The 22,028-nt window shown below is 50.0% G+C and overlaps 1 protein-coding gene across 2 annotated transcripts in view; it reads left to right on the top strand.

Moving 5' to 3' along the window:
- The window catches only part of SLC45A4 (solute carrier family 45 member 4), a 60,030-nt gene that overhangs the window by 22,703 nt on the left and 15,299 nt on the right, over window positions 1-22,028 (top strand). For both annotated transcript variants that reach the window (XM_081116526.1, XM_081116527.1), the window contains exons 2-3: window positions 11,922-12,022; window positions 14,026-14,649. In XM_081116526.1, coding sequence (XP_080972652.1) covers window positions 14,202-14,649 — 448 coding nt within the window. In that variant the 5' untranslated portion in view covers window positions 11,922-12,022; window positions 14,026-14,201. The remainder of the gene's footprint in view (window positions 1-11,921; window positions 12,023-14,025; window positions 14,650-22,028) is intronic.

Here is a 22,028-nt window from a genome sequence, read left to right as displayed (position 1 = left end):
AATTCACCTGTTTCCTTTACCTGGCAGCCCTCCTTGCAGACAGGAAGTGTGGAGATGCTGCCTAGTGGGCTGGGGTGGGGACAGAGCGAGGGGCCCAGCTCCAAAAAGTGCTCCCATATGCATTAGCCAGGGCCGGTGCTGGTGCACTATGGAACAGATGGTGAGGTGGGCAGGATGAGTGCAGGTGTGGGCAGGAGAACGGTGCCAGCCAAGTCCGGAGACTGGGTCCCTGCAGAATATCTACAGGGAAAGTCACAGTGATGTGTGCCTGACAGGACTAGAGAGGGAGTCCTGGGATTGTGTTAAACTTCACCAGGGGCTGGGAGAGCCCAGATAAGGTGTTAGGCTGGGTGGGGCTCTTGAGCATGGCCTGTGGGGGACAGAGGGGCCGAGGTGAACTGGGCCCTCATCAAACAGGTCAGAGTGACCTCTGCCTGAGCCTGGGCACCCAGCAAGGCCCTGGACCAGCCCTCCGAGCCTGTGGGGTCTACTGAAACCTTAGACCTTAGTCAGGGACTCAGTACTTCCTCCTGGGTCAGCTGACTCATTCTGTCTTGCTGACTCACCACTCCTGTCTGTTTGCCTGTCTTTCTGTCTCTGTCTGCCTCCCTCCCTCCTGTCCCATTCCCTGTCCCACTCAATGTGCTGGTGGCCACAGTGTACCTGGGAAGCAGTGTGTCCTATGTCTTCCTGCCATCTGCACACAGGTTTCATCCCTGATTATATGCCAGTATCTTTGCGGGTTTCAAAGTTGTGTTGAAAAGATTATTGGTTGAATCATCTTGGTGTGCACTGGGTTCCTACAGGGGAAGAACCCCACTTTTTTGCTAACATGACCTCTTCCATGTCATTTTCTAGTTCATGCTACATTTATTTATATTGTGGTAAGATACACCTAATGTTAGGGTTTTGGCCTGTGATGCGGGCTGTGAGAGAATTCACAACTGAGAAAAGAGATGCAGAGAGAGGGTTTATTTTACTTTCCCCGAGGGGAAAGGGCCAGTGTACTGCTAATCAATAAAGGGGGAGAATCAAAGGGCAGCTTCCTTTTTTAAACCATGACTGCTGCTAAGCGACAAGGAAGGGAGGAGGTGTTTAGGGGGGCTGAAGTTTAGCAGATACCAGGGGCTGTCTTGAAAAGTTACAGTTTGTTTGCTTTCCAGGAGACAGTCCAGCAGGTGTCCTAGGGAGGTGTCTTATCAGCATTTTTCCCAGGCCTGTAAACATGCTCAGAGCAAAAGTTATGAAGAGGTCAAAAGAGGCCTGTTGGGGGGGGGGGGGTGCTTTCTACTCAGCCAATCACTGCCAAGCTGTGAAAGCAGCAGCAGGAGGAGGGGGATGCAACAATGTAGCCTTGAGGTAGCTTATCCTCAGTTTGAACAGAGAAGCCAACAATCATGTTTTAATTACCAGGTGCTGCTCATAAGTTGTGGAAGGCCACAGCAAAGGGAGGGAAACTGAAGGGAAGGGGGGAGGGGAAGGGGAAAGGAAAGGCCTTCTTCCTGTCCTTACACCTAACATAAAAATTGTCATTTTAAAAGGGTATAATTCTGTAGTGTTAAAAGTACATTCACACTGTCATGCAACCATCGCCAGCGTTTATCTCCGGAACTTTCTCATCTTCCAAAATCAAAAGTGTTTCCCTTCCCTTTATTGGAAATTCATCAAAACTGGTGCTGTGTGTTCATATAGTTAACACCTGTTGCCCAGAGGCTGTCTGTTATTAGAACAGCAAGAACATAATCACCTCCAATCCCGGTGCAGGGCCAACCCCCGGAGATGCAGAGGTATGTCCAGGGCAGAGTGTAACTGTTTCTTGGGTGGCGACTGCCATGGCTGGATTACCCTTCATTCCCAGTAGAGGGAAAATCAAACCTGTTTTAAGCCCTTTTGTTTCAGCACATTAGATCCTACTGTCACGTTGAGTTTACCTAGATGAACGTGTATTTATGTTTGCGGACTCCATTGTGCCAGAGTAGCTTGGTTTTAGTTATTTTTCTAGGTTTTGATGAATTCTGTGCTTCACTTTCATGAACGTTTGTCCAGCTTAGTGGCAGGATGTTGCTGTCCTTGGAAGTCAGGTGTCATTCTTTTGTTTGTGGCCTTATCTGTGGCCCTTGGTCATGTTCACATCAGTAGTTGTTTGACTTGCACAGTGGAGCTTGCTGGTCTCCTGAATGGTGAAGAGTGGATCTGTGGCCACATTGGGCTGGCTGCATGTGGATCCACACCGTATGGTATGGGGTATTGTTTTGTAGAAGGCGGCATGTGTACGTCTAATGTGTTTGGAACCAGCTAGCCCTTCCAGCACTCACCTGGATGGCAGGGGCCCAGGAATTCTGGGCCTCCTCCCTGCTCAGGCTCTTTTTCCTGGCACTGGCTGGAGGCAGCATTCTTTTGCTGGCTCACAGACAGCAATCCAAGCCTGGCAGGCAGTGCTTAAGCCTGGGGACGTCAGCACCCACGAATTAATTAGTTGGGAAGGTGCCTGTTGGTGGTGTTTTCAGCTGAGAAACCCAAATGAGGCCTTTGGCCTTCGGATACCTGCACTGCCCTGGCCACAGGCAGGGGAGGGTTCTATCCATCAGCCAGATGAGAAGCAGAGCTGCTTAATTACACAATCCCGTCCTTGTGCAGGGCTTCTATCTTTTCTTGGCCTGGAGAAAAGAGAAAAGAGAGGGGTTTTCTCCTTTCTCCTTGATAGGCACTGTGCCTGGCAGTCAAAGCGGACCACGAGTTAGCCTGTGTGCAGTGCATTGTGGGAGAATCCAGGATGAACAAAGCAGGTGGGGTTGTGGCTAGGGGTGGTGCTTGGCTTGAGTTCAATGGGGAGAAGTCTACATAAAGCAGAGTGAAATCTGAGCTGCAAGAGGGTGATGGGGCTCTTCTGTCATTGTGACTGCTGTGGAGTAGATGCTGAGGGAAGCCCCACGCCAGGCACAGTGCAGAGTGAATGGTCTCCATGTTCCAAAGCACAGGAGGCTTCTAACAGTCCCTGGCATTCAGTGCTGCGTCGGACTGGGGCAGGCTTCTGGGATGGTTCTTGGTAACCAGCTTTGAGTCTGTGCCAACTAAGTGGACCTGCAGTAGCTCATAGAGTCCAAAGATGGCTTTCAGACTTGCTGTTTGCCCTCCCCCCGCAATCTATCCCTCTTAGGGGCTGCTTGGCATGGCAGGCCTCTGTCGGTATTGTCTGGGCCATCTGAGAGTCAGCACTGTAAATCACCCCTGAATGCCTTACCCCCATGTCAAGATTTTGTGGTGTTTGGATAGGCCAACCAGAAAACTATTTTTAAAGGTAACTTACTATTTTTATTAAAAGTAAATTTTAGGTTTTATAGAAGCAGGAAGAATATAATTACAAGTCACCCAGAGATACCACCTTTTTCTCTTCATCCACACTTGAAAAAAAACTTAATGTGATCATGTGTGGTTGGTTTACAATCTGCCTTTCGCACTTAATATTAGGGATATTTCCATATCAACCAGCAGTCACACAGCTGGTTTCATGAGTGGCTGTGCAGATTTCATGTAGGAGGTCTGTGTAGGACGCTCAGGTGTATTCGTGTTGCTTCCCAGCAGTGATATCATTAATACTGAGCATCCCTGTATCTCATCCAGGATTCCTGCCTCTCTGCTCCCAAACCCTTGGAATTTCCTAGGTGTGGAGGGCGATAAAGGTGTCTTTTGTTACGTTAATGAGGTGACTTCTGGAAAGCACCCAAGGGTGGGGGCTGGTTGCTAGGAGAACCAACCTTGTGATTAGAGGGTTGAAACTTTGTCCCACCCCACCCCCAACTCCAATGTGACCCCCAACTCTGAGGTGGGGAGAGGGGCTGGAGGTGAAGTTCAGTTGCCAGTGGCCAAAGACTTAGTCCATCAGGACTAGTAAGGAGCCTCTGTAAAGACCCTGGAGGACACCTCCTTGGTTTGGAACCAGACCTCCTTCACATGCCCAAGTGTAGGGCCCTAAGCCTCACGAGGACAGAGACTCCTTTGTGAGGGCCTCGCCCCTTGTCTTTCCACCTGGCTGTTGATTAGCACAGTTTAATATCCTTTGGGATAAATCAGTCATCTTAGTGAGTAGATTGGTTCCCTGAATTCTGTGACCTTCCTGGCAAATTGTTGGAACCCGTGGAAGGGGTCCTGGGATCCTCTCTCTGGTTTTATAGCCAGTTGGTCCAAAGCACAGGTAACCTGGGCTCTGGACTGGCATCTGAAGTGGAGGGCAGTCTCCTGGGACTGAGCTCTTCCCTGTGGAACCTGATTCTCTCTGTGCGTAGATAGTGTCAGAATTGAGCTGAATTTCTGGACACCCTGCTGGTGTCTGAGGAGTGCTCATGGTGTGGGGAAGCCTTCACAGACAATGGAATTGGTCCTGGACCCCTTTTTAACAGGGAATGTGCATTTTCAGGCTTTCAATATGTGTTGAAAGGACTCTGGTTTTAAGAATGCATCTTTGACAGTGCTAGGACTGACTTCAGTCCAGATGTGATGGTGAAGAGAGGAGGTTGTTTAGCTACCAAGCTAAATGGTAGCTAAATGGATGACAGATTTTGTCATCACAGAAAATTAGGACCTCCAGGTTAAGGGGTTACTCGTCTCTGTGGAGGTGGAGGAAGATTCTGTGGGTTTGTAGTCTCATTTATGCAATTAAGGGAAGTTGGAGCAGGCTTGTCCCCCTTCCCTTCTAAAAGGGTGTCCTCTCTGGCTCCCAGCCACTTCCCTGAATTGAGACAGGGTGGGAGAAGAAAGGGTCCATGCGACAGAGGAGGGGTTTATGAGTGACTAGAAACTTCACAAGATAGTGAGGTGCAGCCTTTGGACCAGTTTTTGGTCTTAGCAAAGCCATGCTGTCTTGTAAATGCTGCAGGCCTAACTCATCCCACTTGTGTGGCGCTGACCTATGACCCCAGCCTCAGGTCTTGAGAGTAAGAATAAATTTAACCCCAGGCCAAAGCCATATGTAAGTTTTCTTCATTCATCAAAAATTTACCTTTTTATTTTTTTAAATGAACATATCTTTATTGATTTCAGAGAGGAAGGGAGGGGGGGGAGAGAGAGAGAAACATCAATGATGAGAGAGGCATTGATGAAACCCACAACCAGGAATTGAACAGCGATCTCCTGGATCCTAGGCTGATGCTCAACTGCTGAGCCACGCCTGGCCAGGCAGAAATTTACCTTTTTAAAACACCAGTTTTGATTTTGATGTTTTTCAATGATATTTCATACTTCCCTTCTTTTGAAACCATTGACAGTTTGGCTCTAGCCAGTTGGCTTAGTAGTTAGAGTCTCAGCCTGAGGACTGAAGGGTCCTGGGTTCGATTCCAGCCAAGGGCACATATTTCGGTTGCAGGCCCGATCCCACCCCAATCAGGGTGTGTGCGGGAGGCAGCCGGTCCATGTGCCTCTCTCACATCCATGTCCCTCCCCTCTCTCCCCCTCTCCTTTCACTCTCTGAAAAGCAATGGGAAAATATCCTGGGTGAGGATTAAAGAAATAAAAACAGATACAGTTGTGTTTACCTGACACATGGACCACAATTCAAATAACTCCACACTGTTGGACCGCTGTTTTCAGTTTTTCCTTTTTTGCTGAGGGAAATCCTGATCTGGGACCTGCTTTGGTTGATTGGATGTAGGAGCCCCATTGAGGGTTTCATTGCATGGGCAGCCCTTAGCGGCATTCCTTAATTATGCCTCTGTCTTTGAGGTCAGTTCTTGGTTATATGTATGTAACAGGAGGGACTTTTACTTTTAAATATCGTTTGGTGGTTGTGAGGGTCCTTGGGCAGCTTGCGACCTGCCTCCCCTCATGTTGTGAGTGATGGAGACCGAGTTGACTGGTACCTGCCTGGCGCCGAGATGGAGCACTCAGACGCTTGAGAAATGCTAGTTTCTCCAGAGCTGTTGGCCGTGGTTGCTCACTTGCCATTTCAGGTTGATCCTGAAGCTTAGTGTCCCTGGCGGCTGAGGTTCCAGGAGCTGTGCCGTGTAAAAGCTGCTACTTGTTGCCATGACAGCCAAAGCTTCAGTCCTCGTGTGGCTTCAGCTAGCAGTCGGGGCCAGGAACAGGTAGAAGAACAGGACAAAAAGACCTCTGAGTTTTAATCAAAAAACAAAAAACCCTACTACTCGGCTGATTGTGCAAACCAAGGAACACGGCATACAGGTCAGAGGTAAAGGTGAGGGGAGCACGTCTTTTCTGTTTCAGCAGAAGGTAAAGGTGGCAGAGAGTGTTTCCTTGGGGGCAGCTTGTCCTCGTTTCCGTGTAATTTCCCCTGAACAGGCTACTGAAAGGGAAGCATGTCTTGTTCATCAAATTTCGGGAACCCTTTTAGCAGGAGAGGAAGATGGATTCTGTCTAAAAAGGTGCTTGACTTGCCCCTACATCTTAGGAAGTGGAATAATAAGCGCTTTGCTATGACCCAGTGTTAAAAGTACTTCCTGTTGTGTAAACTGTCATGGGCTTTGCCCAATCAGCTTCAGTGTGCCGTTCTGCGTGTTGATTCAGTGTTGCAGGTGGCAGCGAGGTCCTGTTGGAAGGGCTGAGGTGTCTGTGCAGGGTGGTGTAGGACATGTCCGTGGCCTGTGGGCTCACACACAACCCCAGTGGCTACCATAGCCAAATGTCACAGACTTGTGAGCAGCAGGCATTGTTTCTCAAAGCTCTGGAGTCTGGGAAATCCAGGCCCAGAGACCAGCAGACTCACCAGCTTCTGTCTTAGGGACCTGCTTCCTGATTCATAGCCTTCTTCTCACTGTGTCCTCACGTGACGGAAGGAGCCAGAAAGCACTGGGGTCTCTTTCATAAGGACATTAGTCCCATTCATGAGGGCTCCATCCTCATGACCTAATCAGCCTAAAGGCCCTACGCAATTTATCACCTTGGGGCGTAGGATTCAACATATGAATTTGGGGAGGGGGGCCACAAGCATTCAGGCCATAGCACACATCCACATGGATGTTGAGCTATGTGTTTTGGGAACACCACAAAGTTACCTAATTAAGTTTATGTTGTTAATTTTGCATTTCTTCAGCTGATATCCTAGACTAGAGTGATCAGAGGGAACCAACCTGGTTTTCTGCAGGTGACACACAATACCTAGGGGTAGGTAGATTCATGACTAGATAATTTCAGGAGTGAGAAAGTATTTTCAAATATATAACATTCAACTATGACCACCTTTTTAATTCCATTCTTGTTGGATGTTTTTGGTTGCATCTTATTTGTTAACTGTAAGGACACAACATTTTTTAGGACAGTTTTAGGTCCACAGCAAAATTGAGCATCAAGTACAGAGATTTCCCATATACCACCCCATCCTCACACGCACAGCGTACCCCTTTTATCATTCCCATCAGAGTGACACTTTTGTTACAATTGATGAACCTACTTTGCATCCTAACCACCATAGTTCCTCTTGGGTGTACATTCTGTGTTTGGACAGATGCGTAATGACATGTCCATCATTGCAGTATCATACAGAGTATTTTCACGGCCTAAAAATAAAAATCCTCAGTGCCCCACCCATTCATCTCTTTCCTCCTCAACACCCCTGGCAATGACAAATCTCTTTACTGTCTCCATAGTGTGACCTTTTCCAGAATGTCATGGAGTTGGCATCACACAGTACGTAGCCTCTTGAGATTGGCTTCGTTCATTGAGTAATACACAGTTAAGATTCCTCCACGCCTTTTCACGGCTTAGTAGCTCATTTCTGTTTAGCACTGAGTCGTGGTCCATTGTCTGGATGGACCCCTTTTATTTACCTGTCACCTCCTGAAGGGCGTCTTGGTTGCCTCGAGTTCTGAAGGTTATGAACAACGCTGCAGTAAGCATTTGTGTGCAGGTTTTTGCGTGGACATAAGTTTTCAGCTCCTTTGGGTAAATACCAAGGAGCACAATTGCTGGATCGTATGGTGAGAGTAGGTTTCGTTTTGTAAGAAGCTGCAAACTCTCTGAAGTGGCTGCACCGTCTGCATTCCCAGCAGCAATGAGGGGAGTTCCTGGCGGCCCACACCCTCCCGGCGCGTGGTGGTGTCAGTGTCTGGATTCGGGCCGTTCTAATAGGTGTGTAGCGGTGCCGCATTGTTGTTTTAATTTGCGTTTCTTGACATTCGGTGGAGCGTCTTCTCATGTGCTTACCTGCCATCTGTTTTTCTTCTTTGGTGAGGGGGTCTAGGTTTTTTGCCCATTTTTTAATTGAGTTTCTTATTTTCTTTTTTTGGTATAATTTGGATAACATCCTTTATCAGGTGTGTCTCTTGCAAATATTTCTTCCAGTGTGTGGATCGTCCTGTCGTTCTCTTGACACGTTGATTTTGTTTCGGTGATCAGTGGAATTTCTTAAGTGACTTCAGGAAATATCCTATTCAGAATCCTTTTTTTTTCATTCTTATCAAGGGCACTTGGAACTTGCTTAATTCTATGTTACATCTATAATAATTATACTCTTGGTCCAAAGGCTGGTCTTCCTCATTACCTGCTGCTGTGTGTCTGGCTCCCTGGCTTCTAGGTTGTCCACAAGTTAGTCGTCTTTGCCGTGGTCATCTGAAGAGAGAGCGGCATGGAGAGGTTGGTACTATTAAATATTAGATGGGGATAATAGTTCATATATTTAATAGTTAACAGCTGATGCTGTTTTAGAAACATGTTCGAGGGTGGGAGGCCTGTTTTAAATGGTGGGTGTGCAAAACAAACAACTGTCACCAGCCACCGTAAACATTGGCCGCGTAAGTTGCACTGCAAACATGCGTGATGTCCTCTCTAACCATCCTCCGGGGGTGTTGATCACTGAATGTTGTCATTGCATTACTGTCGAGTATCGTGACTCTCAGGCAGCCTCAGACTTGACCCGAAGCCGAGGGTGCCTGTCAGAAGTGGCTCTGCAGTCCACCTTCTGGTGACGTTCTGTGTGCAGCCAGCTGGTCCACACAGCAAATGGTAGGAAGTCACATGTTTTGGCATCCCTTGCCCTTAAATTAGAAACAGGACAATAGAGGAAGTTGTTGATTGGAACAGTTGTAGTTGCACTTATCTGAGAGCATCTGCAAATCACAACCAGATTGCTATCACCCAGCACCCACAGGTGGGAAACATTTCTGTGCGAGGGAACCTGTCTTAAAGTCTGGTCTTTTGAGTGGAAGATCCTGGACTAGGTCACAACATAAACTTCTGAACGCTTTCAATAGCTCAAGGAGGCGCTCAGGTGTCCAGAATCGCCTGTGATTCCAGGAAGGAGCAGGCCGACCTTATTGGTTGCTTCACTGTTGTCATGCTCAGCTTGGGCACCGAAACCACCACTGCAGGGGGAAACATTGTAATGCTTCCAGATGTCCCAGTTAATGCTCTGGTATTTATATAAAATATTTCCTCACATTTTGCACACTGTAAGAAGATTACTCCGTGGATGTCATTTTGTGGGCAGTAAACCTGGTTTAATGGTATCCGATTGTCCCCTAAATGTGATGACCTGCCACCACCCAGGCACTTGGCTAATGGGAGAGTGGCCCTGTGGCCCTGCCCCTGCGGGCTCCTTTCTTTTCTTCTCAGACCTTCTTTCCTTCCCTTTCCTGTGGCTTCCCTATGTGAAAGTGCCCTGGAAATAGAAGTGGGGATGCTATAAAGGGAAGGTTTTGGCCCTGGTTGGCATGGTTCAGCGGTTAGAGCGTCAGCCTGTGCACTGGAGGGTCTTGGGTTCGATTCCCGGTCAAGGGCATGTACCTGGGTTGCTGGTCTGATCCCTGTCCACGGTCAGGATGTGTGTGGGAGACAATCATTCAATTTGTCTCTGTTACATCGATATTTCTCTCTCTCCCCCTCCCTCCCTCTCCCCGTTTCCCCTTCCCTTTCTGCTCTCTTTAAAAATCAATGGGGGAAAATGTCCTCACTCCTCCGGTGAGGATTAAAAAAAAGGGGGGGAGGTATTTGAAACTCCTTTTCCAAATCTTTGTACTCAGGAAAGGTGCGGCCATGTGCCACAGGGGTCCTTGTTCCCTGAACGAGGCTGTGGGACGGACCCCGAGTTCAGTCTCTGAGGAGTTGAGTGATCAGCTCCCACACGGTGCACCTGGGAGTGCAGAACACAACCCCCTCTGGAAGCTGAGCTGTGGACTAGTCATATTTTGGTAATGACTAATAGAGTTGTTGTATTGGTTATAGTTTTTTGTCCTCAGACAATTAAAGAATTAGGTTATCAGATTAAAATAGATCAATAACGTATCGGATGGAAAGGGACAAGTGTTGGAGACACTTCATGTCTTGGTATAAATTTGTGAAAACTGATGGAATGGTGCATTTTCACTTCATGTAACGTGTGTCTGAGCAACCACTCACTAGCCTTCATGTCTGCAAACCCACCAGTTGGAAATACAAGGGGAGGGAGAACCCCATTTACTGTGGCCACCAAAAAGATCAATAATTTAGAAGAAACTTAAGAAATGAGCAAAACCTATAGAAGTGCTTTGAGGGTTTCCTGGGAGGCGCTGAGTTGGCTCCAACAAAGAGATAGACAGCCGCCCTCTGGGACAGGCGGACACTGCAGCCTACGGACGGCGCTCTCCCTTTGCTGACATTTAGTTAATGGAATCCTGCCCTGGCCGCTTTGGCTCAGTGGTTACAGTGTCAGCCTGTGGACTGAAGGGTCCTGGGTTCGATCCCAGCCAAGGGCACATACCTCAGTTGTAGGCTTGATCCCCAGCCCCAGTCGGGGCGCGTGCGGGAAGCAGCCAATCGATGTGTCTCTCCCATCAGTGCCTCCCCCACTCTCTCTGAGAAGCAATGGAATAAATATCCTCTGGTGAGGATTAAAAATGTTTTCTAAAAAAAGTTAACAGAATCTCAATAAAAATACCAGCACAGCTTTCCCTCCAGCCAGTCAAGCTCTTAAAAGTTCCTGTGCTCACAATGTGCTTGCAGATAAACCTGGGAGAATCAGCAGGGAAGGGCCAGGCAGGAAGCGGCGGAGGACCAGCCCGCAGGCTGTCCATGCTCACACTGGCCCCACGGTGCTGGTGTTGGCCACGGGCCAGCCGCTCACCACAGCGATGGGAAACCGAGAGCAGATTCACACACGACAAAGGAGAAGCCTCAGAGTGCTGGAGATGACGTGGAAAGAAATCACAGGGGGCCCTGGCTGGCCACTGGGAGGAGGTGGCAGCGGCTCCTTACCTCCCACCACATGCAAGTGGGCCAGGGACTCAGAGTGTACCCACTAGGCTTTCTCTGGGAGCTGATGGCCACCGGACCATTGTGCACCTGTGTGCGTAGCATCCTGTGGAACGTGGTCCTGTTCTTCTCATGTGTCAGATTTGATGGTGCACTTGCTGGGGGATACTGAGCCAGGACCCATCCTACCGCGGGGTTTCTAACAGATGCCCGGGCTGGGCCCCCATGGTCCTCCCTCTTCTCTCTCCCTCCCCAGCCCCACAACTTGGGTCTTTCGGCAACCAACTCCTTGGCCTGATGCGACCTTATTTCTGGGTGTATGAAGCTGCAGCTTGATTTCTAAATGGTTTTATGGCATCCCTGAAATGCTTATAAATCCCAGGGCTTTGCAGAAAAGGAGTGTGTGGTCACAGTGGCTCTGTCAGGTGACACCTGCTGATGAGCAGTTGGGGGTGACCTTCAAGGTGCCCAGCGTTAAACTGGACCATCATGTCAGTGGATATCTTTGAAGAAACCCAGTGGTTGCTAAAATGAGTTGATAGTTCCACCTTACTTCAATTACTGTTTGAAAAGTTGCCTCAGTGTTTTTAAAAAGCTTCGCTTGCTTTTGAAATTTTGATACCTTGTCTGGTGTTCCCGCGCTTGCTTGGGAATAGTGCGGGATAAGTTCACAGAGCGCTCAGACGCAGGAGACTGTACTTGCTGCTGACTGAGGATGCTAACAGTATGTGTCATTTTTGTCAATGTAGATGACAGTGAAGTTACCTGGGTAAACTGTCCCCTGGCCACTGCGTGCGCACTGCCTGACGGAGGAGCAGCTGTGTTAATGCCTAGACCCCTTGACTAACAGGTAAAGCCCGCCCCGCGCCCATGCCATTGCATGAGAACTTCTGGCAACTGGCCACCTCCTCACCTGCTTCTGAGTCTTGAAGATAGCTGGCCGGGGTGGGGGCGGCTTTCTAGTGCAGACGGCCTAGTAGGAGCTGGTCATCCAGGTTGGCTGGTTACTGTCATTCGTTCGTTCGTTCTTTCATTCAGTGACCTTACTGGGCTCCGTCTGTGTGGCCAGGCTCAGTGGGCCGTGTGAGAACAGATGGGGCTGAGTGATGGGAGCTTCTTACTGACGTGGGCAGGGCTGCGTCACCCAAGGACAGGAGCTGTGAGAGCCTTTGAAGGGTAAAGGGGCATAATCGGCCAGTTCTGTGTGGAGGGACTGAGCCTTGAGAAGAGACTTCAGGGACTCAGTGCAGCTTGAGTGAAGGTAGGAGGAAGGGGTGGGGGTTGGGCGGTGGGTAGAAATCAAAGAACATAGGGAGAGTATAATAGGTATTCTGTCCTAAATGGTGAGCCCTTCTCTCTGCCAGGACAGAAACACAGGTAGTGTCAGGACAGGAACTGGACCTCGGATGGTGTCCCCCAGCAGATCACAGCACTGTCCCAGACCCAGGCTGGAGACATATGTCCCAGCCCCTGGCAGGCTCCCCTCTTTGCTAACCATGTGTGTGGCCAACGCTAAAGTGGGACCTGTGTGAATGTCTAGAAATGCAGATTCCTTGGCTGTCAGACTAACTTATCAGGATTCAAGGTGTGAAGCACTCTTAACTGGTTACATGGCTGTGACCAGCTGCTTGGGAGCTGCCCAGCCCTGACCTTGTGGGAGGCAACAGATGATCAGACACTCCGGCCCTTGAAATACGTATTGAGCATACACCATCCAGTTGCTTGTCTCCCTCCTTTTCAGCTTCTGTTCCCAAGGCCGATCTCGGACCATTTTGACATTTGATAGGAAACCTCAGCACTGAAGTGTAACTCACATGTGGTAACTTGGTCTGGTAGCTGTGTCACCAGGTGACTTCACTCTGAGTGATCTGCCTCCTTGGCTTTCCAGGCAAAGTGGAGACATCAGCTCAGGACTCAAGCTGAGTCCTCAGACCTGCTAGCACTGTCGCTGAGGCCCGTAGTCACCGTGTGCTGGGGTGGTCTCAGCTCCTCAGTGATTCCTGCTCTACCTTCTCTTTGAAAATAAGCCACCAAGAAATGCCACTATCTGTGGACCCTTCTCTCTCTTATGAGCCCAACCCTGGAGAGTACCACTTGGTTCTCAGGGAGCATGTGGCTTGAGTTTACCTGTGTTTTCCTGTTCTGCTTTGAGCAGAGGCTGATTTAGTAAAAACAGTAGTGAAGTTGTTTGCAATTCTGGTTTAGTTGATTGATTCAAAATGTAATAAGGGTTTTAGCATTTTTAAAGAAAACTTTTTTCCTATTTAATAGTAACCTTAGAACAGAGTTTTTCAACCCAGACACAGTCGGCATTCTGGCTGGTCAGTCTCCGGTGCCGGCATCCTGTGCACTGTAGGAAGGTGAGCAGCATCCCTGCCCCCACCCACAGTAGATCCCAGCCAAGTGACAGCCACAGTACCTCCAGGCATCACTCCATTGTCCTCTGTCCCCTCTGCTGGAGCACCTCGTTTCCTTTCTCCAGTCTCCTCCCCCCCCCCACCCCTCCCCCCCTTATCCCCACCATGACATTCACAGATACGATGCTTCCCATGCACAGGGGTTCCTACACCCCAGTCCCCAGAGCCAGTGACTGTCACTGCGAAGAGGAGTCTGAGCTCTTTGTTCATTTTCTCTGGCCCAGCTTCCCTGTGTTGTCCTCATCTTTGTGTGCCCCAGACTAAATTCTGTATAAGAAAGTTTTCTCTAGAAATGAGAGTTGGTTTTTTACACAGGTGACCAGAGTAAGAGCACCCGAGAACCGAGGTGCTCAGCGGCCCGGGTCTCCTAAGTGACCACACACCAGCACCTGGGGTGACCTCGCTGACTCTTCTGAGTCGTCTCCCTCTTTTGCAGATCAGCCAGTCGCTCGATGGGGAGCAACGGTGGAGCCCCTTCCCGTGTCAGCGTCCCACCTCTCCGCAGCCACAGGAACCACGTCAGCTCCTCCTGGGTCATGATGATGAAACTGGTATTAACTGAATGGCAATTATGGATTTTTAACTCTAATTCACAGTAATCCAACAAGCCATATGCTCAGAATCCAACCAAATATCGTTCTGTTTTGCTGCGAGCCACATCCAATTGTGAAAAGTTTTACAAAGAGGAATATAAGTATTACTTGCCAGGAACGCAACGGAAGCAGAAAGAGAAGACGTCTTAATTTATCCTTAAAGATATATGATAGTGTTATTTATATAGGTAGAGTAAATAAATACGTATATTTTTTGGTGGTGATGAGAATGGCTCCGCAGAATGCCGACTCGGAATCTATGCAAGTTCAGGAGCTGCCGGTGCCCCTGCCGGAGCTGCAGAAGGCCGCCGGTGCCGACACCGAGCCACGTGACGAGACAGTCAGCGAGGGCTCCATTGACCGCATCCCTGTACGCCTGTGGGTCATGCATGGGGCTGTGATGTTCGGCAGGGAGTTCTGCTATGCCATGGAGACAGCCTTGGTCACGCCAATCCTGCTACAGATTGGTAAGTGCTGCCCACCCCACGTCACCCTTGGCTCTACTAACTTGGCACAGGGAGCCCGGAATGTGGGCTGGAAGTGTGCGACCTGGTCTTCTCTCCGTTCAGCCGACTCTGACCCCTTCTCCTCCTGTCTGAGACCAGGGTGGGGGAGGGGACAGTCCTCTGATGATGGCATGGAATCCAGTTGGGGGGGGTTGGGCAAGTGCAGTTGGCATTGATCAGTTCCGACGGGCATGCAACCAGCCCATGGTAGGTACGAGGCAAGCCCTAGAATGATAGCTGGTGATAGAAGATGCTGAACAACTTTACTATGATCCTGTTGTTGGTGTTGTCAGCTTCAGGCTGAGTGTACTGTGGACCTTAGCTGGCTGAGTGACAAGTATTTTCAGAAATCCTGGGATTCATAGTCACACACTGGTTAGCGTCACGAGCCTCTGCTGAAAGCACTGGTGTCCCTTCCAGGTTGCCACAGGGCTACCTCGGCCCTAAGACTTTTGTCGAGTGTTTAACTTCCCTGTTGTTTAAGGAAGTTTAAAAATCTGTAACTTTTCAACTTAGAAGAGATTTGAGTAAGGGACCAAGCCATTTAAAAGCATAGTTTTATTCTAGAATTTCATAAGTGCTTGGTAAAATATTTGTTAAGACCTACTTACTTGGGTTGTTTTAGGAGTGTTCCTTTCTCCAAACATCATAAAGTGTCCAGGGAGCACTGACTCAGCCCCACTGTGTGGATCAGTCAGTTAAGAGTGAGAATCTGAAAATGGGTATTTCCTGCCTTGTGAACGGGGCAGCATCCTGTGTGTCCTCAGAGAGCAGGTTTCATCTCCCGTCACAGCAAAGCCGATGTCTGAAATAACACCTGGGCCGTGATTATTTTAATCACATAGTTGTTCTTAGATGGAGTCCAGATAGCAAAAGTCCAGTTTATTTCTCAGAGTTGGACTTTAGTTCACTCATAGGCAACATAGTGATCATATTTTTTAATTTGAGTCAGAGTTTCTTTAACAAGTTGTCTGCTGTACCCAGTGGTGGGATGTCTACTGTTGCGCTGTGTATGTTAGTTAGTGAAGCGGGTGCTGGCGCAGTAATACTCTCCCACTCTAAATGGGCAGTTTGATTTGCTTGATAGGTGTCTACAGGTGTGTAGCCGCCACCACAATTAAGACCAGGAATAGCTTCATTGCCCAGGAGGCTCCTTCATGGCCCCTCACAGCAGTCTGTCCCCCACCCCCAGCCACCACCGGCCTGGCACAGTCTCCCCCTCCTGGAATTCTGTATAAATGGAGTCACACTGTGTAGTCTGGTCTCTGACCCGGCGCAATGCCTTGGAGGTGGATCTTTCATCCCTGCGGAGAGACTCATTGCTGGGTAACACTGACTCTATCCTGGGTGGACATTCCCCTTTGTCTAGCCATCCATCCACTGATAGACGTCTGGGGCTGTTGTAAATAAAGCAGCTCTGAGCACTCACCCACGTGTCTGTGCACACATCTCATTTCCTGAGAGTAGGGACGTGGGGGTGGAACTGTGGGTCACATGCAAGTACAGGGTTACCTTCATAAGAGACCATTTCCTCCAGCAACATGTGAGTCCTGCTTCTCTGGTCCTTGGGCACACACTGATTTTTCCCTAGCGAAGACAGTGGGCCCTCCATACCCGGGGGTTCACTGTCCGCAGAGGGCCTGCTAAGGGACTCAGATTTTGGTATCCTTGGGGGTTCCTGGGACCCATCCCCCACGGATATCGAGGGAGGACTGTAGCATCGTTAACATCTTTCCACGGGCTTACTGGACATTCCTATATCATCTTAGGTGAAGTGTGTGTGTAGGTTTTCTGCCGTGTCTTACTGTGTTGAAATTCTTTGTATGATCTTAAGAGTCCTTTCTTACATATATGTTTGTAGGTGTTTTACCCTAGTCTGTGGTTTCCCTTTCATTATCTCAGTAGTATCTTAAAATCAAACGTTTTAAATTTAGATGAAATCTGGTATGCCATTTTTTTTTCTTTTAGTGTTCTTTTTTGTTTTAACTAAAATCTTGCCTGACCCAAGGTCTTAGTGATTTTTCTCTTATGTTAGCTCTCACATTTAGGGCTGTGACTCATCTTGAATTAGTTTTTGTGTACACAAAGAGGAGAAGGGTCTATTCTCACATCATCTGTGAGGGAGGGTAAAGGGCAGGGTCTCAACACGCCCTCCTCACCTCTCTGACCCTGGAGCTGTGACCTGCTGGACCCGCCAACCTGTTCTTGCTGCTGTCACTAGTGTAGGAATTCCCTGGAAGGAGACTTTTTAGCCCCCAGGCTCAAATATTTTAAAGATCAGAGTAGCACCTAAAAATGAAGTGTTTGGTTTCCAAAGCAGAGGGTGAGAGTGTGATGCACAGGGCCCCAGCAGCCTCAGCAGTGGACTCAGCCACCTCCCATGGAGCCAGTGACTTCCCCCAACTGTCTGCCCAGCATGGTCTTGAGGGCAAAAGAGGGGCTGCCAGAGCTTCTGCAGACCAACTCCAGCCGTGCACATTGTAGGTAAGGTGCCCACCACTTAACGTGCACGCGCAGCTGATGAATGTGGTCTCTCAGAGTTAGAATCAGGTGGGAGTGTGGGGTCATTTTTAAAGGAAACTCTGGAACAGCCGGCCCCAGCCCCTCCTGGGCTTGTCGCCTGGTGGCAAGGTCTGTTCCCACACAGCTTTCCCCGGGGGAAGGAGGAGTGTGGGCGCCCCAGCCACACACACTCATTGTTTTCTTCTTGGTTCCGGAAGTAGCCTCCAGGGAAAGGAAAATCATATAAAGAAAAAAAGGACGTCTTGCTGCCTCTGGGTCTGACTAATGAGCTCGGTAACGTTGAGAATCCTCCTGCCTGATGAAGTCGTGACTGCTGAGGCTTCCGAGAACAAACAAGGGGTGTTGTGGGTTTATTTAAGGGGAAGGTCGGATTTAACCTGTCTCATTCAGGAGGTGGGGTAAAGCTTATGTTCATTTTGCGTATATCTGTCTACAAAAAAAAGTCAGATTTCCTTTGTCCATTGTAGCCTAAAGGGAATCCAGGTTCTTGGGGTTTCATTTGGTGGAACTTGACGCTCACCTCTGCTTCCCGTGGGAAAGGCCTGCCTTAGAGAAGACATGAGACGTGTCAGTGCCCTGAGTGTTCACCGCTCCCCTCCACTGCCTGGATGTGCAGTTGCTGTGGCGGCAGCTAGACAGGAGCGGAGGGGCGTGGCCCAGCTCACAGCCTGGCACGGAGTCACCTGTACAGCCTATACCTTCCTAGGAGTTCAGGATGACAGCTCAGCCCTCACAGGAACTTGGGGTCCCATCTCTGAGGCTGTCTGCCCTCTTGGGCAGCTGACTCTTGGCTGAATTGTTGAAATCCATAGGGCAGTACCCATGGACACAAGGTGTTGGCAAGGATTCAGAAATAGAGGATTGAGCTGTATCCAGAAACGCATCTTTTTTTTTTTTTTTTTAAATATATCTTTTTTTGATTTCCGAGAGAGGAAAGGAGGAGGGGAGAGAGAGAAACATCAATGATGAGAGAGTCATTGATCGGCTGCCTCCTGCATGCCCCTGACTGGGGATCGAGCCCACAACCCCAGCATGTGCCCTGACCAGGAATCAAACCCCGATCGCCTGGATCCTAGGTCGACGCTCAACCGCTGAGCCACGCCCGGCCGGGCACAAAAAAACGCACCTTGTTCATGTGCGCATGGACGTGCTTAGAGGGACTCTTGTCCTAACTGAGCACGCAGACATCTGTTCCCCCAGGTATGCACAGATGTTGCCAGGTGTGTGGTGAGGTAAGACTCCCTTTCTTTCTGCACGATGCATCTGATATGGAACTTGCCACCAGTGTGTTTAAGTTAAAGCTTGGAGCAACTGTCGTGTGATCTTACAGTGACTCCCCATGCCTGGAAGGTGGCTGGTTATTTTACGTCTCCTGCAGTTCAAGTACACCTGCTGCCTTTAGGGTGTGACAACACACTGAAGGAGGTTGAGTGGAACCTGTTGTACCTGTCTGAAGGGACGGGCATCCCAGGAACCTGTGCCGAGGGCAGCCTTGTTGGTTTTCTTGCTTTGAAAGAGCAGGTCAGCAGCTCGCTGCCTGTTCCCTTTGTGCAGGAGTTCCTAAGGCACACCTGCCCCTTTCACCCAGATCACATGGTCACGTGTCACAGCGAGCATCTGGGCCTCCTGGTCCCCAGTGTTGGTGGCTGGGCCCACGCTGGCCGGGCCCATACTGGCCTGACTCTGCTTCTGCCCAGCTGCCAACACCCTGATTTTTGGAATGCACACTGCGCTGGAGTGGGAAGGGAGCTGGATCATTTAAGAGATATTTCAAAGAATCAGGTGGCCACATTGGCCTGAAGAAGTGATGGCTCAGGGAGACTAGAGGCCTCGTCCCCGAGCCCCTGGAAAATGGGCAGGTGGCAGAGGTGTGAGCAGTGGCTCTGGGGACCAGCAATGGCAGGTGCTCCAGCTTACAAGTGACTTGCTACCCAAGATGAAGTGATGCTCATAGGCCCTACAGCCCTGGGGCAGGGGGCGTTGAGGCAGGCAGCCCACCCCTGGCACAGCATGCAGACCCTTGATGTCACAGTGGTCAGAGAAGCCCCAGGGTGCCCAATTGTGTGCCCTTCTGTAGTGCTACCCACTGAGCAGTGTAGGAAGGTCTGTGAACCTTGGCTGTGAACAGGTTGGAGTGTTTGAATTTTAACTCTGCACTTGACTCTTCCATTTTCTTTAGCTGAACACTGGAGCAGGCTCGGCCAGTCTCTTTCAGGGGCCGTGCTTCTTACCTGGCAGCTGTCAGATCGCAATACCGTTGCACCTGGAAAATTTTATCAGAAGGCTCTCTCAATGGTCCTTCCTAGCGCTCGGCTTAGCCTGCGGCTTCTCTTTAGCTGCTCTGTTCCCCACGGTCCCCTGAGGGCTGTGCTCAGTGCTGGTGCCCAGCACCTGTCATCCTACCTGGTGGGAGAGGGGTGCTCAGGCTGCTCCCAGTGTGACATGGGGAACGATGGTCCAGCCGTCAGTTTCCTGTGTAGAGTGCTGGGCTCAGAGCTAGTCCCACCCCACCCCCACCCTCAGGAGCTCATCAGCAAGTGAGGAGGTAGGTGTGCCCAGGGCCATCTGCAGGGTGGGGCCACAGGGCTGGAAGTGCTGAGAAGGGGGGAAGGTAAATGGCCGAAATTGGGAGAGGACCCTTAAGATGTCAGTCTCAGTGAAATGATCCAGACACAAAGGACAGATACTGTGTGACTCCACCTGGGTCAGGTCCCTAGAGTGATCACCTCCTTGGAGACAGACAGATGGTGGTGGCTGGGAGTTGGTGTTGGGGGCAGTGTCAGTTTGGGAAGGTGACCACGTTCTGGGTGGGTGAGGGTGGGTGTGAACGTACTTAGTGCCACTGAGCTGCGCACTTAACAGGGATTTAAATGGTGAAGTTTACATCATGTACATTTTGCCACAATTTTTAAAACGTGAAAGAATTGAATGGGCCCTATTGAATGTCCAGCTAAAAACTGGATTTCCTGCTGCCTGGAGACGAAGGAAACCTGAAGGTGGCACACGGCCCAGGCTGGAGACGGCAGGCTGCCTGCTCTCGCCCAGTGGAGAATTCACGACACGGGCATGCTGTCCTTGCGGGGGGTCCTGGCGTACAAGCCCACAAGGTCGGGGCTGCAGTGTACCTTTGAAACCCTGTCAAAGCCACCCAAAGGAGAGCCCTGGGTTCAGGCGGGACTTTGTCAGAATCTCCTGAATTTTGACCAGAGTAACTGCAAGCCTCTGGTACTCAGCTGCTTTGTCTGGCTTGGGAAGTCTGGATCTCCTTGTTTCAGATCCTTGTGTTTCAGAAACAGTGAAATGCCAACTGTACTCATTTTCCCTCGGGAATTAGTGCTTTTTCTTCCATCAGCCTCTGAGCCCTACCTGCGCAGTGCCGGGCATCAGGCCAGCTGCTGGAGGTAGCCAGCCTGCAGGAGGCTCAGGGTTCATGTGGGAACGGGGATCCTGCAGCTAGCTTGATGAGGAATGAGGTTTGGGAGGGAATGTGCTGTTGCTGGGCCCTGTCCCAGGGGGTTAGCCCCTCCAGCCTGGGAGGCTGGCTGTCAGTAGGCAGTGCTGAGGGTGCTGTGCTTTGCGCGGGGTGCTCCGCCTGACTTGGGGCGAAGGTTGTGATTTGTGGTCTGCAGAAGCAAGATGAGGAAGCATGGCTAAAATACCAGCCATTGCCCAGTCTATTGAAGACGAGCTTGGGGGTAACAGGAAAAAGACAGCTGCCCAGTGGGTGCAGAGAGGGCCAGGAAGTGGGAAGGCTGCGCTGCACCGAGGTGGTTTGAGAGACCTGGCTCCTGGTGGGCAGGGTCAGGTCACAAGAGGCCTTGTATGCCGCCCCAAGGAGGTGATTTACAAGAGAATCCTGGGCCATTCTGCCTTTTTCCAGCATAGCACATATTGACACTGATAAAGCAGCAGTGGTGTTTAGAAGTGTTAATAGCACTGTCCTGTATTATAGTAGTTTTCAAACTTACTAGATCATTATAATTTTCCAGAATTATAGTAGTGACAACATGAACCATATGAGTGCACAGTGGAATTAAAGAAGACAAAATGAATTAGAACAATCAGTATAGTGTGTGTCCCAGCAAACTATTTCCCAGGTGATTTGTGTGCTTTTTTTAAATTTATTTTTTTAATCCTCACCTGAGGATATTTTTTCCATTGCTGTTCAGAGAGAGGACGGGGTGGTGGGGGGGAAAAGCATCGATGTGAGACAGAGACATCGATTGGTTGCCTCCCACGCATGCCCCAACCAGGGCCTGGGATCAAGCCTGCAACCCAGGTACATGCCCTTAGCTGGAATCAAACTTGGGACCTTTCAGTCTGCAGGCCAGGGCTCTAACCACGGAGATGCACCAGCCAGGGCCCAGGTGATGTCATGAAAACACTGTCTTGCACGAGCACGTCTCAGCGGAGTGGGTGCGTCTCTGGGACAGTGTACGTCGTTTCACGTGAGTAGGTGTGAGTACCTCAGAGAGCTTGCAGACTGTCACAGAAAGGAGCTCTAAGAAGCTGCAGCCTGATGTATGGAATCGGAAGTCGCTTGGTAGAAGGACTTTGTCTGCAAGTCCAGATGGAGGTAGATCACAAGGTGGGATACTGGGTGGTCAGGGCTAGACTAGAGGGGAGGCCAGGGCCACTTTCCGGATGCCTGCTGCCTGGTGGGTGAAACGAGGTCGAGGCAGAAAGTCACCAGAGCCGCCAAGGGTGGGGAGGGTGGCAGGCTCCCCTCCAGGGTGGAGGGGTGGTTTGCACTGAGCCTGGGGAGGGGAACTAGGGTTTCATAATTTTCAAGCCAACCTTGTCTGACCTTGAACCCT

Source organism: Miniopterus schreibersii (assembly GCF_964146895.1).
Source record: "Miniopterus schreibersii genome assembly, chromosome: 17".
NCBI lineage: Eukaryota > Metazoa > Chordata > Mammalia > Chiroptera > Miniopteridae > Miniopterus > Miniopterus schreibersii.
This window is presented reverse-complemented; position numbering and strand designations above follow the sequence as displayed.